At 39.5% G+C, this 20699-nt stretch overlaps 1 protein-coding gene across 6 annotated transcripts in view; it reads left to right on the top strand.

Moving 5' to 3' along the window:
• LOC309584915 (kinesin-like protein KIF16B) overlaps positions 1-20699 on the top strand; it is a 171854-nt gene that overhangs the window by 24830 nt on the left and 126325 nt on the right. For all 6 annotated transcript variants that reach the window (XM_082301249.1, XM_082301248.1, XM_082301250.1 and 3 more), the window contains exons 2-9: positions 3413-3482; positions 4467-4580; positions 8416-8532; positions 12648-12745; positions 15595-15704; positions 16338-16480; positions 17689-17857; positions 18007-18138. In XM_082301249.1, coding sequence (XP_082157375.1) covers positions 3413-3482; positions 4467-4580; positions 8416-8532; positions 12648-12745; positions 15595-15704; positions 16338-16480; positions 17689-17857; positions 18007-18138 — 953 coding nt within the window. The remainder of the gene's footprint in view (positions 1-3412; positions 3483-4466; positions 4581-8415; positions 8533-12647; positions 12746-15594; positions 15705-16337; positions 16481-17688; positions 17858-18006; positions 18139-20699) is intronic.

Raw genomic sequence — 20699 nt, 5'->3', positions numbered from 1 at the left:
TGTTATTTTCATAAGGGGAAAATAAAATACTGAGGAAAACCAGAGAGCTGCGGGGCAAAACAGGTTCAAATTTAAACAGTTGCTGTACAAAGAAAAACAAGTTTATTACTAACAGAATTAAAAGTAAAAAGAAATAACAAGAAATTAAAGCAAACCTCCCCTCTCTTCCAGCACTTCCTTCCTTTTACCCAACTCGCACAAAGGGTAACAGAACATGGAATTCTAGTCAGTGTTGCAGTTAGTGCAAAATTCTCTTTCTTATGCTTAAGGAAAAAAGGTTTTTTTTTTGCTTCACATGGTTCCCAAACTGCCACCAGAAAGAAACATTCTGCTGTGGTGTAAAACATTTCCATGAAAAATCTCACAGTTCCTTCACACTGCCAAACATGGGCCATCACACGGGGTTATTAATCCTTTTAAGGACGAGTTATTTTGTCCTGAACACAAAGGCTGTCTTCGCTACAAGTCTCTAAAAGCCTCTCACTGCTTCTATATAGCCTGGTATAGGCACTCTTCACAATCTTCATGGGTCACACGTGAATTCTCCATCCCCCCATGTACTTCAAATGGATTAAAGAGACAAATAGTTTGTGGTATTACAGTTTCTTACCACGGCATGCAAGAAGTTTTTTTATGCTACATCCGAAAAACACGGCACCGCTCTCTTTTCTCCTGTTGCCATTTTCAGCTTCGTCTCACATGACTCACTTTCTCTTCCTCTCTGACTCTGAAGCTGCCATGTTGAAGAGTGTTCTTGTTCAGGTGGAGGAAGCCTCGCTCCCTTTGTGCTGCTGGCTGCATGGTGTCCTCTTCAGTTCAGCACGAAGTGTGCTGGCTGCAAGAAGGAGGCTCCGCCGGCTCCCACTGGCTCTGCGTGGAGAAGAGAGGGACCTGCTGGTCCCAGGAAGCCACGCTGGATGGGTTTAGCTGTGTGGCAGTCCATGGCTGGTTTTAGCTGCCTGTGGCTCTGTGATAGTTCCCCCTGCACAGCGACTCAGGGTCCGTGCCGTGGCATTGGGAAAAGGTGCAGGGGCCCCGGCCTGACGGAGCCCGGAGGCTCCGAGGCCCCCTCACCTTCTGGCAGGCGAGCTGGAACGAAAGGTAATTCCTGCCTTTCCGCGTGGTTTAAATATGTAAATTGCGAGAAGCGTCATTAGTCTAAAAGACTGTCCATGAACTCCGGTTCAACCCACTACAGTGTACAATAAATTATGCTCAGCTGTCTCATATTAAAATGAAGCTTGGGTATTTGATTCCTGTTAATTTTTTTTCCACTTCTCTCAGGTTGGCTAATTTATTCTGATCCTATATTCCTGATTTAGGTTGTCCTCTCACTAGCTCTTCTCCTTGAAGAATGCAAAATTCTATTTATGAATTGTATTATTGGCTAGTGCTTTCCAAGGCCTTTTAAAAAAAACTTTGATATGCTCATTCTTTATTAATATTTACTAATATTGTCAGTATTATCACAAAATTAATTACTTTAAGCTTTTCAGAGTTTTGTGTAGTTCATATATGGGTGTTAGACTTTAAACATTGTGTACCACCATTCCATTATTGAGTAGCTTTAGCAGAGTGATATGGAGAGCTGGCTAGGTTTGGAAAGAAAGCACTAGCATACTCGATTATTTCCCTTTGAACACCTTAAGCATGAAGAAATAGAGATAAAAAAAGCAATAATTCTGGCCTAGGGTCCTTCCTGCCTGGGGTCCTTACAGACTTCCTAGAGGAAGCAAGTTACAGTTTATATTTGAAACAAATTTTTATAGTAGGATTGACCATTTACTTGGGCCAAATTACTTATTACACCTTTGCTGAGCAAATAGCTACAGACAGGTAGAGGCTGTGGAAGAAGGTGGATGACTGGGAGCCATCCACAGGCTGCGCTACTGCGATGCCAAAATCTATTTCTTACAAAAAAATACCATTAGACATTTTTCTCCATTTCTCTGTATATTGTCTTTAGCTGTATTTTGGTGTTTCAGTATCTTAAGTCTAGATCTAGTAATCATAAGGCATGCCTCAAATTTTTCTATGGTAGATCTAAATTCAGCTGTATAATTAATGCTGTAATTATTACAATTATCTCCTTTATTTGCTTAGAAAATGTGTTGATTGTCAACCTAATGTGTTGATATTTAATTAAGCGCTTTTATTTGCCTAATCTTTATTCATTAATGTAGATTTTAAAATGGGTTTTGCTTTGCTTCACTATTTCTGCTGGAAAACTGAGTATGAACAGAGAGTAGCTGGAGGAACACAGAGTTGGGTGATCTAGTGTACCATGAAGAAGAAAAACATTAAAATCCTAAAATTGGTTGTCCTGTTATTGGGAAAAAGTTTCTCTTTTGCATTTTGTGCTGATGCAAGTGAATATCCAGTAGTTGCTGAGATATTGTGTGATACGGTGGAGCAGTACTTTATTGCTTTAAAGCCCTTTGCTTTGCTCTGCACTGGTCAGGCACACCAGTTTGTCAGGTGACTTAGCAGATGATTTTGGGACAGGCGTGTCAACATTTGAGAAGTGAGGTTTTGTGTGCTGCCCATCTTTCCCTTCTGGCTCTGTTTTCTATGTGCATGTTTTCATTAGCACAGGAAGTGTTATAATCAAGGTTGTCATTGAGGAGCAGCCTGTAATGCTCTTATGACTAACAGTAGCAAAATTGCATCTCTGGCAAGCAGGTTGTTACATGCTGGGTTTAGACACCAAGCTTACAATTTTTTATGGTCTGTTTGAAAATAGTCAAAAACAACTGTGAAATAAATGTGAGTGCATGAAAACACTTCTTTGGAACTAGATTTTTTCCTTCCCGGCATGCTTGTGCTTTGGGAAGCCACAAACTTATGTAATTCTCTGTTCTAGTACAGTCTCTCTCTTTACTGCTATGATGCATCACAACTCAAAACATGTTTGGTACCTTATTTCTGAGAGAGTTTTAAGATGCTAGGTTTTCGTGGTTTAAACATTCAGTCCCTGTCACCTAGACTATATGGGTAAGTAAGAACTGCTGCTGCTGGAATGTTGGTGAGAAGCTGGGGCTTATCTTGTAGCGTTCTGTTTTGCCCTTCCTTAGAACCACATATTTGACTTAACTGGGCTTTGGATCAGAGTACTTCCAATAAAGAACAAACCACTTAATTGACTTGCAGAGTTAAATTTCTGAAGCAGGTTTCCTCAAGCTTCTGCTCTGTTTCTAGATGAAGGGATTTGTAGGCAAGTCCAAGTACTTCAAATATATGCCATAGAAGTAAATAAACATTGTGTACAAGAATTAAAAAAGAAAATAAAAATTAATTAATCTGATAATTGACTGTGGCAGGCTGATGGGTGGAAATATGACTGTGGATAACTGGGATGTATTTCATTTAACATACTCAAATCTGTTTTTTTTTTTTTGTTTTTTTTTTTCAGGGAGAAAGATCTTAATGCAAAGTTTATTATTTCAATGGAAAAAAATAAAACAACGATCACAAACTTAAAGGTGAGTAAACACAATTTAAAAAAGGAAGTCGTAACTCAACAGCTGCGAAAATATGACTGGACAAAACTGGTGCTTGCTGCACTGTGGTCAACAGCCCTTAGTTGTTAAAATACAGCATTAAAGTAATGCTTTGGGGAAACAGGTTACACTGTTAACATGCTACACCGTGGTTTTCTGAAGACTACTCTATGGGCTCTATCTCATCATTTCTTCAAAGGTTTATCACTGAGGTTATTCCTTAGCTGGGAGATGAAAGCCAACAATAGCATAGAGGTATGTTTCTGATAGCTGTTAAATCTTTGCTTCATCTATAGAGTTCCCATGAAAATGAACCAAACCCAAAGAAACCATCACTTGCTATAACCTTTTGATAGTATATTTTAACATTTCTCTCAGCAAGAGAAACCATGTGCAGCAAATTGGCTTTTGCAAGATAATTTCTCATGACTAATATATGAAAAGGAGTTTCAGTGTGTAGTTTCTTCAGATTCATTTGGAGCATGGTGAATATTGCTGAAGTACAGTGCCAGCTGTCATGTCTTGAACATGATGATTACCTTAAACAGCAGGTATGTCACACTTTTTTAACTATGACTTCACGTTGAAGTGCTGTTCACAGTGCAAATGTCTCTCTGACTCCTGTAAATTATATGTGTAGGATAATCCCTGATTATAATAACGTCATATGTGGACCCATTTAACTGGGTCTAAGTATTGTGACAAAAATGTGCTGGGGGTTACAAGCAGTAAGCTAAAATCCAAATTCCTGCTGTGCTGCTTTATGATGCGACTGTCCTTCTTGCTGAAGGGCATACCTCTTCCTAATTTTGTCAGTGTTGTTGGAATCATAATCTGACCTGTCATTATACATTTCTAAATGTGTATAGTGTTATGTTAAATTTGCATTCTGATTATTTATTGTCAAATGTTTTTAATTACTTAATCAGGATGTGTTGTACCAACTCTATTTTCTTTTTTTAATAGGTACCAGAGGGTGCTACTGGAGACACAGGACGAGAAAGAACGAAAACATTTACCTATGATTTTTCCTATTTCTCGGCAGACAGTAAAAATCCCAGCTTTGTTTGTCAAGAAATGGTAGGATTAATGAATGTTAATAATTGATCTTTTTCCTTTCCCTTCTCTTTGGCTTGAAAGCATTCCATGAAACTTCTTTCCATTGAAAGTGCTTCTCCTGTATTTAGAAATTTTCTAGTTACGTAAGAGTATGAATTTGGCTTTGTTTTCTTTTATTTTTTACCTTACCTAACAATGTAAGTGGTGTGTTTTCTAATACAGCAGGCTGAATGCCTTCTTTCAAGTTCTTTTGTCTGATTTGTGTTGTAATGTCAAGTTAGAAAACATCTCTGAGCACTGAAGTTGGTTTTGAAAAGATTTAGAAAAAAATCACTTTTGAGAAACAGCATAGAACTTTAATTCACTTAGAAACATTCTTATCTGGTTGAAGTGTGGTGTGGATTTTTTTTTTTTTTTCCCCCACCTTGGTCCAAAAGCCTTGGTACACATTGAAGAGGATTCTTTTTTCCTCCTCCCTTGAGTATTCAGCTTTGGAAAGGACAAAACAGTTTTTCTTCCTGCATACTCAGAACAGAAGATTAAACTTGGATCTGTAGGCATTATTCAGATGAACAGATCAGATAGACCCTGCCTGACCTTGCATTTCATGTGGACATTGAACTTTTCAGTTCTTTCCCATTCCATAATAAATTTATGAAGTGAAGCTCAAATGAGTTGTGATTGCTATCTTCTCTTTTGGTTTTGATGCTGTAAGCTTCAAGTAGTTCTTTCCCCTTAAAATAATGCAATGGCTTACTGAATATCCTGTAAGCCTGATGGGTACATACGGTACATACTTTCTTAGTATGTATCCCATCTATTCAGGAACCCTCAAAATCAGGGATGTGGTCATGGCTAATCCTAAAAAGCCTCACAATTAAAACTAGTCATAAGAAACAGTAAGTTGAAGCCATTTTTAAATATTTATGAGAATGACAAGTTTTGCCATCATATATGTCATGACTATAATCGATGGGGAATTTAGACTTGGAATTTTTGTTTAACCATCAGGGTAAGTGATAGGTCCTCGTAGTTTCTGAATGCTTCTTTTATTTCAGTGAGATGCTAGGGATCAAGTATTTGATCATGTATATTCTTAAACTTTCTGGATTATTATTTCTTGATGATGTTCTTTTAAGGAACACATTTTTTGCTATGTTTTCTGAAATACTAGGAAGCATTCATTTTATTTGGCCATCAGTGTAGAAATACCCAGATTATTTCGGCACTGTGGCAAATTGAAGTAGTAATGTATTTGAGAGCAATGTATTGAAGCCGACATTCTAGTGAATGGTTTTAGGCAGGTGTTTCAGGCCAGATGGCTTTGCTAGAATTTTAGCAAATGCTTTAAATTGAGCATGCAGAGTCAATTATTTATTTATTTTTAACGAAAGCAGCTTTGATCCTGTATTTTTCTGCTCTGATTCTAAATTAAGCTTCTTCTTATGCACCAGTTGTGACTTATATTTATGGATATTTAATTCTTGGGTCCTCTAGATGCATGCCTTAAGTACTTCTGGAAAGCTGTGTTAGACAAGACCTCATTAGAGGAGCCCCAGGAAGAGATTCATAGAGTTAGTAGGCTCTTGCTGTTACAGTACAGGTTATTTCCAGAATCCAAATTTGCTGTGAAACAATGAATTCTTGTTAAAACAACCATTTGCAAAGTAAAGTTGAATGCCTACAGATAGATATCCATGTTGTAGTCTATACTGATGTCCAGGTTCCATGTATAAGTGGTAAGTTTCCCTTTTCAAAGTTTTTCCTTCTGGTGCCATTTTGCCTGCTTCAGAGTGGGTCAGGTAGAGGCAAAATTACTATAACTTGCCCATGTCAGGAGTCTATAGAAAAAAAAAAATTAAAATGCCCATGTAGTGGTGGCTGCAGCAGCCTTGAGCAATAATTTTTTAAAGCTGTGAGTTTTATGATTGGTAGTGATAGGATAAATCATAAACATGGCTTCAGTGTCTGTGTTCAATATTTTGCTGTTACAGTGTGTTCCACAACCCTGGATACCTCCTTCATTTGTACTGGCAGGAATGTGAACTTCTCTTGCTCAGCTACAAAAATACTGTTTTTCAGGTGTTGTTTTATTTACACTGTGCAGCACTTTGAAAACAAAAGGAGTTTTTAAACCGTAGGGGTGCAATTCCTAAACTGCAATTCCTTGCTGCACAAGCTATTATTTTGCTTGTGTTAATAATTTCATATTTAATTGGAAGACTTTGTAGTTAAGCTCTTATCAAGTTGCTGCAGAAATTCCAGTTTACTGCACCAATGGCATAGAAGGGCATATTTTTCACATTCGTCTTGCCAGGGAATAAAATTGATCTTGATTGTTGGTGATGTGGTTGCCTAGTGCCCTTTGTTCGTGGTCGTTACTTTTTTCCATTTGAAAGGCAGAAAAATAAGAAGTGGAAATCTGTCTGCTACTACATACCTTATTAATATGCCTTGTAGATGCAAAATACACTTTAGTGTTCCAAAGTTAGAGTGGATATGGCAATTTGCTGTCAAGCTTCTTAGTTTGTATTCCTGACAGAGAAACAAATAGAATTTTGATCTTTACTGCCCTTTTGTGACAAACCAGTGTCCCATCCTGACAGTCTTTTCTTCTAACCTGTGTGTTAAGCCTTTGTGTTCAGACAAAGCTGACTGTACCTGTTCTATACACTACCTCAAATCACATGCAAGACAAACACAATTTTTTAAAAAAGAAAATTACATCAAAAGAGTAGTGCATAAAGACTTGGTGAGGTAAAAACTTAGACACAGAGAAAAAGAGGGGAAAGAATAAAGTTGCTTTGGCTGATCTTTATGTTCTTCTTTTTGAGAATATAACTGATTACAGCACTGAAACTCCATTGCTTGAGGGGAAGATCAAGTGAAGTATTCCAAAGGCATGTTTGAAGATTAATGATTAAAGAAATTACCCAGCACTCCTTCCAGGGAGAAGCTGTGAGATTATACTGTGTGTGTGCCATTCACTATTAAAAATGGCTTGTATGCCTTGGCGGATTTAAACCATGTAAAGTGCAGACTAGTAGCCAAACTGTGTGAAGCATCTATGAGATTTTTGAAAATCATGTCTAGATGGTGAGAAACAGATTAATATTTTAATTGAGAGAAATGCTGCATGAAGTGTTACTGCTTGCCCAGTGACGGGTATGTATTGAAATGGTAATAAAAAGTCTGGCAAATCTGTGAGGGATTTTGGAGGCAGTATTGTAGAGGAAGGTGGGTGAAGGCATCTGGTGAGAGCTGAATTCATTAGGTGAGAACAGAGGCCCATATTATGAGATGTGTTTGCTAGCCTAAAAAGCAATGTTACATGAAAGCCACTTAGGGGGAAAATACAAAGACTATGGGTCATGTTCTTACACTTGATTAAGGCAAAAAACCAAAACCAACCAAACAAAACCCTCCAAAAAGACAAAGGAAGAAACTGATGGGTTCACCAAAATGTTTCCTTTTGAGAGGCGACTGGATATTTGCAGAATGTGGAGAGTTGGTGAAGATACGAAAAGTGAGTAGATATTAACAATAATGAGAAGTGAATGCAGTAGCTGAGATTGCTGAAAGAAATTGGGGCTTTAGAAAAGAAAGTAGCAGTTTAACATGTCAAGTATTCTGTGACAGAGAAAGAAGTAAAAAATAAACCACTGCAGTGCTGTAAACTAAATATGGTAGTGAGATTTGGTATTTTATTTGAGGTATTAATGTCCTCTACTGTAGTAAATATCACTGTATTTTGCCATTGTGTTGTGGTATTCTTCAATATTTGCCATGCTGGACTGATGACAATCTTTTTCTGCAAGCTTCTGTTGACTTAAATTTTTTTTTATTTTATTTTTAGGTTTTCAAAAATCTTGGTACGGATGTGCTTAAATCTGCTTTTGAAGGTTATAATGCCTGTGTTTTTGCATATGGACAGACGGGATCTGGGAAGTCCTACACCATGATGGGAAATGCGGTATGTTGTATTTTCATAGAACCATAGAATACCAGGTTGGAAGGGCCCTCAAGGATCGTCTGGTCCAACCGTAACACATTAGTTTCTTTAGCAGCAGGCTGTGGGAAACCATGTTGAAAGCCTTGGAGAATTCCAGGTAGATAATGTCCACTTCTTGCGCCTCATCAAGTGAGCAGGTGTATTTTTTTGTTGCAATGGATTAAAATTATGCTGTTCCAGGAGCATGTTTTCATGGAATTTTTAATACTGCTTCTGTCTGTATGCTACTAACCCTTCCATGTATCACACCTTCTAGTAGTAATCAGAGGTTTTGGAAGCTGTTTCTTTTATACAAAGATATTTACATTTGGAAGAAGTTTATTTAAGTGACGCTTGGTTATTTTGGACAAAACCCAGTAATTTTTGTTCAGTAACAAAGCTAAAAATTTCAAATGTTACCGCTGATTTTCTATGCCCAACTTGAGACAGAAAAAAAGGAGATACTGATTTTGAGAAAATGAATGATCAGCTTTTTCTGAAGAGGTGTGCTTTTTAAGCCTCTTTTGAAGAGTCAGAAGACTAAAATAGGTCCTTAGAGAAGGCTGTTAGGTGAGAAGCAGAAATTGGGCATGAGAGTAGTTCATCAAACCCTTATGAGATTATACAGTAAATTTAATTTTAAGGATTATGTCCTATTGAGCACTGCAGGAAGAGGAAGGTGTGATGGGAGGTATCTGACAGTTGGTGAATAAAGGATGGGAGTGGTTTCTTGCAGTTGCCTCCATGACTGTCCAAGGACAGAGAGAACCCGCTAAACTGTTGGGAGTGGAGCAGTTTAGAAAGGCTGACTGATGAAGCCTGTTTGCCAGGCAGCCTCTGCAGGTTTCATCCTTTTATCCTTGGGAAAGGAAATATATTGTGTCTTCTCCCAGTAGAAATGAAAAGGGGAATATTACCACTTATCACTTCTGAAATGTAGTAAGATTGGGCTCTTTGCACCTCCTCTGGCTTAGGAGAGTAAACTAGCTGTAAATCTTTTTCTTTCAGTTGTCACAAAATAAGGAGCTTTATATTTAACTTAATATCATAAGCAGAATAGACTTTTGTACCCAGAAGAAACATCACGACCGAGATGTGGATTTCTATTTCAGAAATTTATAAAGTGACATTTTTATGAGACTCACTGTATATAATGACTGTAATCATCAAAACAGTTTGCAAATGAATAGGTGCTGAAATTTGTTTGACACTATTCACTAATAAGGGTCTAATCTTCTTGGCATGATACATAAATACTTTAATCTGGCTTTGTATAGAGTGCATATAAAATATACTCAGCTGGCAAGTTAAATGCTTCAAAATTGATGGCCCTGTCAGAGAGACTACAGTGCTTATAAGAAAACTTGAATTGGAAATAAATATTCTTTTTTCCCTACTTCTCTTTAAAAAGCCTGGGTTCTGTTCTCATTTTGTTTTCAATACTTGCTGTTCTTGGCTCTGGAAGGCTTCTTCTGCAATTGTATGTACAGCAATCATTTCAAGAAATATGTGGGCCAGTTAGAATAAGTGTTGAACAGAGATACTGAAATGAGCAGAGATCTATAAAATATCAGGAAAGTCAGACTTGGGTATGCAGAAAAGGCAAGACTACGGGGGAATAAAATTTTTCTTTCCAAGACCTGTAAGGCTGCTACAGAAAGGACGGGAATAATTTGCTCCTTATGGTCAAGGTAGATGGGCAAAACCCAATACATTTAAATTGCAAGAAGGAGTTTTCTAGTTAGATAGCACAGAAGGAGAACAGGCTTTTAATGAGAAAATTCAGCTCTGGAGCGAACTACCTATTTTGGTTCTTCTGATTTCCATGTCTGGAAACTCCGTAGGCCAGAAAAGAATAGTCCAAGCTGTAGTTGATCCTGCCCTGCAGCTCTAGGTGGTGAAAAGGAGAAAGTATTTAAATATAGTTTCCAATAAAGAGTGTACATTCTTTATGATGTACATTTTACTAGCATAATACTCTGGGAATTGTGTGTGCTTCCTTTCTCATCACTATATTGCTATGGTTGAAGTTACTCAATTAGAGCTTGTACTTCCTATTTTAAGCCTCTCTTTGTGGTTGCTGAATTATGTCAGACACTAATGATTTGCCTAAAACTTTGTGATAAATCTTACATGTTTTTCCCCCCTAAGCTTTAATTAAAACTATTCAGGTGTTTCCAAGCATGAGATGAAAGAAAAGTGTTTTCCCTCTTCCATTGTTAAAAAAAAAAAAAAAAAAAAAAGTATGTGGGAGTTTCCAACACTGACCCATGAAACTTTACCTGGAAATAGAGATTGATAATTGACAGATATTGGGAAAGGCTGCTCCTCTGTTGACAGAGGCAACTGTCTCAAAAAAAAAAAATCTGATTAATCTGCAAGTTTCTCCCTTACTCTAGGATTTTTTTTTGGTATTTTTTAACCCAAGATGCAGTCATGTGAAGAACTACGAATGATAGGAGCAGAGAAGAGATTATTATTTCAAAGAATGAAGCTTGGTTTGAGAAGAATAGAGAGGCTCTGATTAAGAGGTGGAAGAAGCTGGGTAAAGTCAAAATGGAGGGATAAAGTATAATTAAAAAATAGAAGTGACTGGGTGATGAATTGGGAATTATATCTGGGCAAAGGAGCAAGGAAGAGGAGCTCAGAGGTGGCACCTGGAAGAAGATTGCTGTGACAGAATGCAGAGGGAAACTGAAGAATGAGGGCAGAGGGACCAGTATGGGAGCAGACTCGAGCGAGTTTGGGCAGAAAAGGTGGAATTTTATGTAGGGGTCCAAGCAGAAGAGAAATCTGTCCACGGAGCACTCGCTCTGACAGAGTTTGGTTATGGAGGAGTCCATTGGCTTTGTGTTTTCCTATTGCCAGTTATTTGTAGAATCCTACCAGGCAAACTCTTAGGTGCCTGGAGTGCCTGGGCTACGCTCACATTGAATATGTGGTCTGTTTTGTCCTAATTTGCGTCCTGCTTAATTACAAGACCCCTGACTTTAAACACAACAGCTTTTCTTGTTGCAACGATGAATAGAGTTAGTCCATCACATTGAATCTCTTACATGTTTTTAGACTGGAGGCAAAGTACAGCTGACAGACTGTTTTGTAAGCTGCTCGTGAGCCTGGATCTCTTACCCCAAAGCTCATCTGTATGTGTATGTCCTGTCCTGTTATTCCAGGGAGCCATGGCTCTGAGGAAGTGTTAACTGCTGTTTCCCTGAAGCGGTGGGGAGGAGATGTACTCAGCAGGTAGTTGGTCACCTACCTAATCAGACTTGGTGGGAATGGGGCAGCTGGGAGCAAGCAGCCCCATTCAGATGAGACCAGAGCTGTGTGGCACTCTCCTGCTCCTCTGCTGCTGGGGAAAACCCTCACCATAGCTTACTGCTTGGCTGGAGAGGGCTCTTCTGGACCAACAAGGAAAACTGCATGCTAAGTCTCTGGATATCTCAGTGGGATAGGTTTCATTCAGTTTGCTTTATTAAGCCAACCAAGCATTTCATGCATAAAAACTCTTTATCTGCAGAGACAAACATTCAGAAATTAAATATTGAATTTAATTTGGCTGGATTGTGGGATATAGTGAATGAAAATTTAATTTTGTCATTGTGTACTAATTTATTCAGACAACCTGCTGCACTTTTCAACACAGGAAGGACTGTGAGCTGGGAATTGGGGGTTTAAGTGATAATGTCCCATGGCTGCATGTATATGGCTGTTGTCCTGTTCTCTGCGGTTGTTGCCAAGTCCACAGTGAAATGAGACAGAAGCAGTTAAGATACTAGTGAGATAAATCAGTTCATGACTTACTCTGGGGAGCCAGTCTCTGCCTTAAGAAGTTGGGATTATTCAAACTGAATGAGAGGGACAAAATGTATGCCCGTGGCAAAGAAATGGAGCTGGTTGTTCATTCCACACACAAAAGGGTTAAAGTGGCAAGGTGACTGCAGTTAAATAAAGGGCAAGAGAGTATTTGCTGAAAAGTTTTGATTTTTCCCCTTTCTGGATTCTTAAACTCTCTACTAGTCATCTAGGGTTTTATTTTTCAAAATACATTGTACGTGCATATGTAGCCTTGGAATTAAGAATTGTTGTTATTGCAGGGTGATGCAGGTTTGATACCTCGAATTTGTGAAGGATTATTCAGCAAAATAAGTGAAAAAACAAAGCGGAATGAGGCATCCTTTCGAACAGAAGTCAGGTAGGTCTTGACATGTTAAGAGTTTGCAGGTTATCATACTTGTTTCAGTTAAAACCACTCTGTTTCACTTTATCTCTGAGAAAAGTGCGTATTTTCCAAAAATAACTTTTTATTCTTGGCCTCAGTCTGTTGCAGTGGGGATTCCTGCAACGTGTATCCGACAATGAGGCCCCTGGAAAAGAATGTATGGACCGATTCTTGATAGATATTTTCAGAGATGTTTATTTTCCCAGCTGCATGGCTGAGGATGCCGAGGAAAACTGCCGCAATCATGGGACTCGAGGGTCCTTGCCCCTGCAGGGGAACACAAAACAACCAGTGGGGAACGAGGTTGACCAGGGGCTAGGGAAACCCCGTGTCTCCCCCCCGGAGCCCCTCTCCCAGGACCACATGGCGGGGGGAGGAGCCCCAACACTTCACCCATTTATTTTTAACAAAAGAGATTTAAAACTTAACATTGAAAACAACTGGATAAACATAACAAGAACAGTTTCAAAACAAAACAAGCCATCCTCGTGAGTCTTCAAATGTCCAAACGGATTTTTTTTCTGGAACATCTTGGGGCTGACAGAAGGGAGACAGGACTCTCTGAGCATGCTTTGTGGGGAAACTGAGGCAGGAGAGGGTTTCTTCCATTTGTACCTGTTGGAACTCTAAACAACAGTAGTTAATTTCTTCCCTCCTCCCCTTGATCCCCCACTCGGCATTGGAAAGGGATTTTTGGGGAAACAATTGGCAAAGGCATGGGTTTGTGAGGGAAACCATGGGTGAAAAATCGGATTGGGAATACACTGGGGGTAATAGGATATAGGGTAAAAGGGAAAGGTGGGATTAGGAAAGGGAGACTGTAGGGGGGGGCTTATAATGGGGATATTGTCTAACATGACTATGATTTTTAGCATATATACTGCCTTTCACAGAAATACCATCAGGCCCAGTGACCCCTGCTGCTTGTAACCCCTTTTTCCTTGGACAGTTTTGAACTCTACTACTTCTCCATCTCCTAAGCTTGGGATGTATTTTTTGGGGTTATTCTTTTTAATAGCAGTTCTATGAATGAATGTGTCTTCCTGGTTGTCACATCTTGTTATAAACCCATAATTTTGTTTAACATTATACCATTTTACTGTTCCTAAAACCTTAGCTACGATGATTTTTCCTTTTTCTGAGTGGCTGCTGTTTTCTGTCTTGCTGTATTTTTACTTTCACTTTCCCTCACTCCCGTGTTGGAGCTGCCAGAGCTGCCGGGGCTGCCGGGGCTGTTGGGGCTGCTCATGCCTGTGCGCTCTCGCTGCGGGGTCTCCCGGGGGTTGCATTCGGGGCTGCGTGGGCTGGGCCAGGCCGGGCTGTGCTGCTCAGCTCCCCGCGTGCCGCCGCCTCCTCTGGTCGCAGCTGTGCTGCGGCTGCCTGGTGACGTGCCCATGTGTCGGCTGGGCCTCTGAGCGACGACCCCCCCACGCTCTGCTCCAGCATGTGTTTTGGCTAGGTGCGGCTCCGCTCCACTGCCATTGCCGCCAGCAGCCGCCTGCGCGCCACCCCTCTCGGCTGGGCGTTCATGGGGCTTGCTTCACTTGCTGCGTGGGGCTGGGCGGGCACTGCCGGGTCGCGCCCCTTCCGCCGCGCCTCACTCTGCTGCCGACACTGCAGCTGGCGTTGCTCTGCCCGCGCACGGGAACTGCCTCGCTGCTACTCGCAGAGCACTTGGCGCACGTGGCCGCGGTCGCACGGTCCCTGAGGCAGGCTTCCCTTTGCAAGGACACAGCTGACATTGTTCAACAGTCTCGGTAATTAAATAATATTCATGAAAATATTCTTCCATCGACATATATTTTGACTCAGAAATTAACTGTGTCCAAACAGTCTTCCAAAAGTCTTTGGTAAGAATCAAGTCCCAAGAAATGTAGAAAAAGTTTTTAAACAACCATGCCAGGAAGTGTCTCAGTTCCTTTTGAGCTTGAATTAAGCTAAAATTTACAAATCGTTGTTCAAGAATCTTTTCAAGTTTAAGATAAATGTCCATATGTGGCTCGGAGAGCCACGCGTTTTTCCACGGTTCCTCCATAGTTTAGAGATGGAATAGCAAAACAAAAACAAGAAGAGGAATCCGGAGTTTACTCAAAAATAACAGTCGCTGTCCTCCAAGGGATCGTTCTGCTCGTATTCTCTGACCAAATATTGCATTGGGGATTCCTGCAACATGTGTATCAGACAATGAGGCCTGTGGAAAAAAGTATATGGACCGATTCTTGATAGATATTTTCAGAGATGTTTATTTTCCCAGCCTCATGGCTGAGGATGCCGAGGAAAATTGCCGCAATCACGGGACTTGAGGGTCCTTGCCCCTGCAGGGGAACACAAAACAACCAGTGGGGAACGAGGTTGACCAGGGGCTAGGGAAACCCCATGTCTCCCCCCCGGGGCCCCTCTCCCAGGACCACATGGCGGGGGGAGGAGCCCCAGCATCAGTCTTATAATTGATTTTTGTTAGCACTTGTAGTCAAAATGCGCAGTACTTGTACCTTCAATCCAAGAGCTGTGCATATTGCTTCATTTATACGATAGTGAAAATGCCTTTGCTACTGGGCAGCATCATCCTTTTTTTTACCCTTTATTTCAGACTGACATTAGGAGATCTTGATCTTGCTAATGTCTGCTTTCTTTCCACTTTCTTCTTGCTTTTTTGGCTTTTTCCTTTATGATACAATACCTTGTAGTCATTATTATCTTAAGCCAACTTTGGATCTGTTTTCTTTCTCCAAGCATCTTGCTTTCAGACTTGTGTTAATATGGATTTCCTTTTATAAAAGGCTCTTGAATCAGTGAATGGTTTTCTGTTCCTTTTCTTTCAGTTATTTGGAAATTTATAATGAACGTGTGAGAGATCTTCTCAGACGGAAGTCATCAAAAACGAATAATTTACGAATACGGGAACATCCAAAAGAAGGACCATATGTTGAGGGTAAAAACACTTTCATTGTTTTACACTGGATATTTTATTACCTTTATATATTATGAAATGTAGAGTCTAACTGTATAGGGCGTTTTATCTTTTTAAGTACAAATTATGATGGATACAGTGCTTTGTTTTGGAAAAAGCGTTGAAGGAATAGGCTCTCATTTTGCATCTCTACTTGCTTTCCCAATCCTAAAATTATTAGAGAGTTTTTTATCTGTAAATTTATAACACATTTTTAAGATGTGTTAAGAGATGCAATTGGTTTTAATAGTTTGTTGACTATAATTTATAAATCTTAGATATTTAGATGAAATGAAAACCTGTTAGGATCTAATTGTCTTAATCTGTTCTTTACCAGGGAAGGTTCATGTCTGTAGTGGGATTATGCTCATGTTACTACACTAAATAATTTAATAAGATCGCATTTTTTTTTCTTTTTTACTGTAAATGTGTAAGTTGTCCATTGTTCATGTGAGGCCTCATTCCATTCCTTAAGTGAAAAGTGACAAGTGTGACAAGTGTGACAGTAAACACTAATTGCAGCAGTAGTTTGTAGTAGTGAGGGTAATTTGAATCTTTTTGTAAAGAGAATTAAGAACATCTGTGAGCATACTGTAACACTCTGCTTTTCTTCAGACTTGTCTAAACATTTAGTCCAAAATTATACTGATGTTGAAGAACTTATGGATGCAGGAAATATAAATAGAACAACGGCTGCAACTGGAATGAATGATGTCAGTAGCAGGTCACATGCAATTTTCACAATCAACTTCACTCAGGTAACAAAACAAAACTCCTTAGAGAGATTGGACATATTTCTTAAGAGCATAGTTATCTGTTTGCCGACTGAACATGAGCCAGCAGTGTGCCTTGGTGGCCAAGAAGGCCAGTGGCATCCTGGCCTGTATTAGGAATTGTGTGGCCAGCAGGAGCAGGGAGGTCATTCTTCCCCTGTAGTTGGTGCTGGTAAGGCCACATCTTGAGTACTGTGTCCAGTTCTGGGCCCCTCAGTTTAGGAAAGATGTTGAGGTGCTTGAGTGTGTCCAGAGGAGGGCAACAAGGTTGGTGAGGGGCTTGGAACACAAGCCCTATGAGGAACGATTGGGGGAACTGGGATTGTTTAGCCTGGAGAAAAGGAGACTTAGTGGTGACCTTATCACTCTCTATAACTTCCTGAAAGGAGATTGTAGACAGGCGGGGGTTGGTCTCTTCCACCAGGCAGCAACTGGCAGAACAAGAGGACACTGTCTCAAGCTGCGTCAAGGAAGGTATAGGTTGGATATTAGGAAAAAGTTTTTCACAGAAAGAATAATAAAGTACTGGAATGGTCTACCCAGGGAGGTGGTAGAGTCACCATCTCTGGATGTGTTTAAAAAAAGACTGGACATGGCACTTGGTGCCCTAGTCTAGTTGAGGTGTTAGGACATGGGTTGGACTCGATGATCTTGAAGGTCTCTTCCAACCTTGTTATTCTGTGATTCTGTGATACGTAGTAAACTCCTTTTCTAATAACTCCTGCTCTTCATTGTTGGTTTTGGGAGCTTTTTAGAAAGCCCATGGATGATCTGCTAGATGAAGAGAGCTTGGTGGTGGGGGAGAAATTGAGTGTAAATTTGTCTGTGCATGCTATAACTTGTTGAAAGCTATATATATATGTAATACAAATGTTGCAAGCTTAATAAAATGAATGCAGCACATGGTCTCTGCATCATGTAAATTACAACTGACAGTGTCATAGCTTGTCTGTAAGTGTCTAAAAAGTTGCAAATATTACAATTTAAAGAAATAATGTGGGAGTTATGCAACAATTCATTATCAAATGTCTTTCAGTGGCACCTCTAATACACCTATCTTCTCAAGATCTGCTATTGTAAACAAGTTTAAGTTCAGTCATGTAATGAAAAAGGCCACTAAATTTGATTCAGTATAAGTACAATATTTCTTAGCTTAACATAGTTTTATTTGTTTTATTTTTTCTTTTCTGTAGGCTAAATTTGATTCTGAAATGCCTTGTGAAACTGTTAGCAAGATTCATTTGGTCGATCTTGCTGGAAGTGAGAGAGCAGATGCCACTGGTGCCACAGGGGTTAGATTAAAGGAAGGAGGGAATATTAACAAATCTCTAGTTACTCTAGGAAATGTAATTTCTGCCTTAGGTAAGTCTGGTTTTTGTACTTGTCTGTTTTGAGGTGTTTTTAGTCATTAAATACCTTTGTGTTTACTTACACAAATAGTGGCTTAACACATTTTTGAAAATAAATGAAAAAACATAATACGAATTTTTTTTTCTGTCTCTTCATCACAGCTGATTTATCTCAGGATGCAACAAATCCTCTTTCGAAGAAGAAACAAGTATTTGTGCCTTACAGGGACTCGGTGTTGACTTGGCTGTTAAAAGACAGCCTAGGAGGAAACTCCAAAACTATAATGATTGCTAGTAAGTGTTTTTAAATCACACTTTTTGAATTCTGACTAATTCATGCTTAATAGAAGTGGATGTAAATATTTAGATTCCAGATGTTTTGTTAAGGCAGAACACAGTTAAGAAAGGTACATCAACAAGTTACTGTAATAAAGATACATCATCCAAGTCTGAGAGACATCAGCTGTGGGGGGAAGCTGTCACAGCAAAGGACTGGAGAACCATACCTGGTAACTGGGAACTCCTGTGGTGTGTCCACCTCAGGCTATGAGGCTCCCCCACTTTGCTGTGACAGGGGCACAGTTTTTATACTGTTAAATAAACAAGCTGACATAATTTCTAATTTCATTCTCCTGTTGGCTTTCTCCCAAAGCCTGGCATGGGCTCAAGGAGGAACCAAGGGAGTTGTCTTTGATCGTATACCCCCCTAATTAGGCCAGATATAGCCTTATCTGGTTTCTAGATATGTAAATACATGTTTTGCCAATAAATGAACGTATATAACAATGTTAATGACCAAGTGTATATATAACATTTGATTGGAAGGTTCATCTATATGTCAACTTTGGCTCAGGGCCTGTTGTTCAGGCTTTAGTACTTCACTGTTTCAGTGTCTCACCACCTTCTAGGTAAAGAATTTTGTCCTAATATCTAATCTAAATCTCTCCACTTTTAGCTTAAAACCATTTGCCAGCCCAGGATGTGGCTGGCTCTCTGGGCAGTGAGCACAGACTGCTGGCTCATGTTCACCCACCAAAAAGAACCCCCAAGTTGTTTTCCAAAGGGCCGCTTGCAATGAGTTCTTTTCCCAGCCTGTACTCCTACGTAGGATTGGCCTGATCCAGGTGCAGCACCTTGCGCTTGGACTTGCTGACCCTCATTAGGCCTCTGTGGGCCTGCTTGTCAAGCTTGTCCAGGTACTGCTGGATGTGAGGAGAAGAGCAGCTCTGAAATTTCTCTCACTCTTTCCTGCTCAAATGAAATGTGGTCTTAACTGGTGCAGTCCCCTTTTGAGAATGGTGGGAGAGCAGAATTGAGGGAATAAAATGTATCAGGTCAAGTTCTGGTTCTTCAGAACCAGTCAAATTCTCTGGATAGCAGTTCCTTTGTTGCAGGATTTTGGGGATATTTTTGGAATCCATGACGCTTGTTTTCCTCAGGAGAATCATAGTAGTGCCATTAGATGATTGTGGACCAGATTCTGCTTTGGTTTTCTGGCTCTTTAAGTAATGCCATGCTGGCAACTTTCTTCTTGCTGCTTTCTTGCAGTTACATGGTTGAGTAACTTTTTTTTTTTATGACAGAGAGATTGGGAAGAGAAGTTTTAGAAACACAGTGAGCTTCCGGTGCCTATACTAATGATTACAGTACCCACCTTCTTTTTCAGCTACTTCCTCATCTATTAGTGATGCTTCTGCTAGGCAGAGTCCTGATTGTTGATCTTTTCTCCAACAGTAACTCTACTGTTAATGTGGTAGAATTCCCTAACAGAGCCCAAAAAGCTGTCTGGATACATTTGTCCTGCCTTTTCTGTAATTAAGCACCAAAAAATGCAAGAAGATCACTTTAAACAGTAGGAAAGGCTGTTAGAAAAATGTGTCTGATTTTGATTTGTCATATTTCTGTAACATATTGGAACATTCTTCCAGAAAGGGAATAACTGAGTGGTGAAGAGGAGACAGTAGATAAAGCAGGGAAGTGAGAGTGTGAACTAGGGGAAGTATAAGCTGTTTCCAAGTGCATCTCCTGTAGTTCAGAGAGTCTCTGTGACAAAAAAATCTTTATTGTTTTTGAGAGGATGAGAAAGGACAGAGTATTTTAGTTGCTTAAATAGTTTTTCAGGTGTTTTCATTGTCTGATTCTCTGGATCTCTTGTTCAGTTTGATCATTAAGATTTCTGGATGGTTTTCTCTTCCGTGTTTTCGCTCATCTATTTGGATGCTTTAATTATCTTTTTAATTTGGAACATCATATATATTGTTAGGAAAATTAAGGGAAGGATGGCATTAGCACTTGCATTTAAATTTCATTGTTTTTCCTGGTTAGGTTGCTTGTAAAAATAATACTGGTTTCTCTTGATGCATCAGATAGCTGACAGTTTTGTGTGCTGCCAGATGCCTGCAGCTCAGGAAAACAGCTAGGTTTGTAAATTATAGCAGCTCTTCTCTTGTCTCGGTTTTCCTGTCTTTTTTTTTTTTTTTTCTTTTTTCTTTTTTTTTTTTCTTTAATGCTGTTTAATTTCCCTACTGTGTTTTACTTGGAATGTCTTTTCTTTTCAATGATAACATTGATACTTAAAAAATATTCACTGTTTTCTCAACTGTTCTTGTAAAAAAAATGCAAGAAAGCCTGTGAAGTATTCATATAGGACATTTATGTTTATCAGGGATATGTAAATGTTAAATAGATTGACAGCAAGATTTCTTTGCAACACCTGATTATCCTGATACACTTATAGTGTTTACTTATGCAAAGTTAGAGTGACATGAAAGTGGAGTTTGGTGAAGAGTTGGAACAAACTGTATCCATACTGTTAATGATGTATTTCTGTCTCTTCACCCACATGGAATTTATCT

Source organism: Coloeus monedula (assembly GCF_965178545.1).
Source record: "Coloeus monedula genome assembly, chromosome: 2".
NCBI classification, from domain to species: domain Eukaryota; kingdom Metazoa; phylum Chordata; class Aves; order Passeriformes; family Corvidae; genus Coloeus; species Coloeus monedula.
The sequence above is the reverse complement of the archived record's forward strand: the minus strand, read 5'-3'. Positions and strand labels throughout refer to the sequence as shown.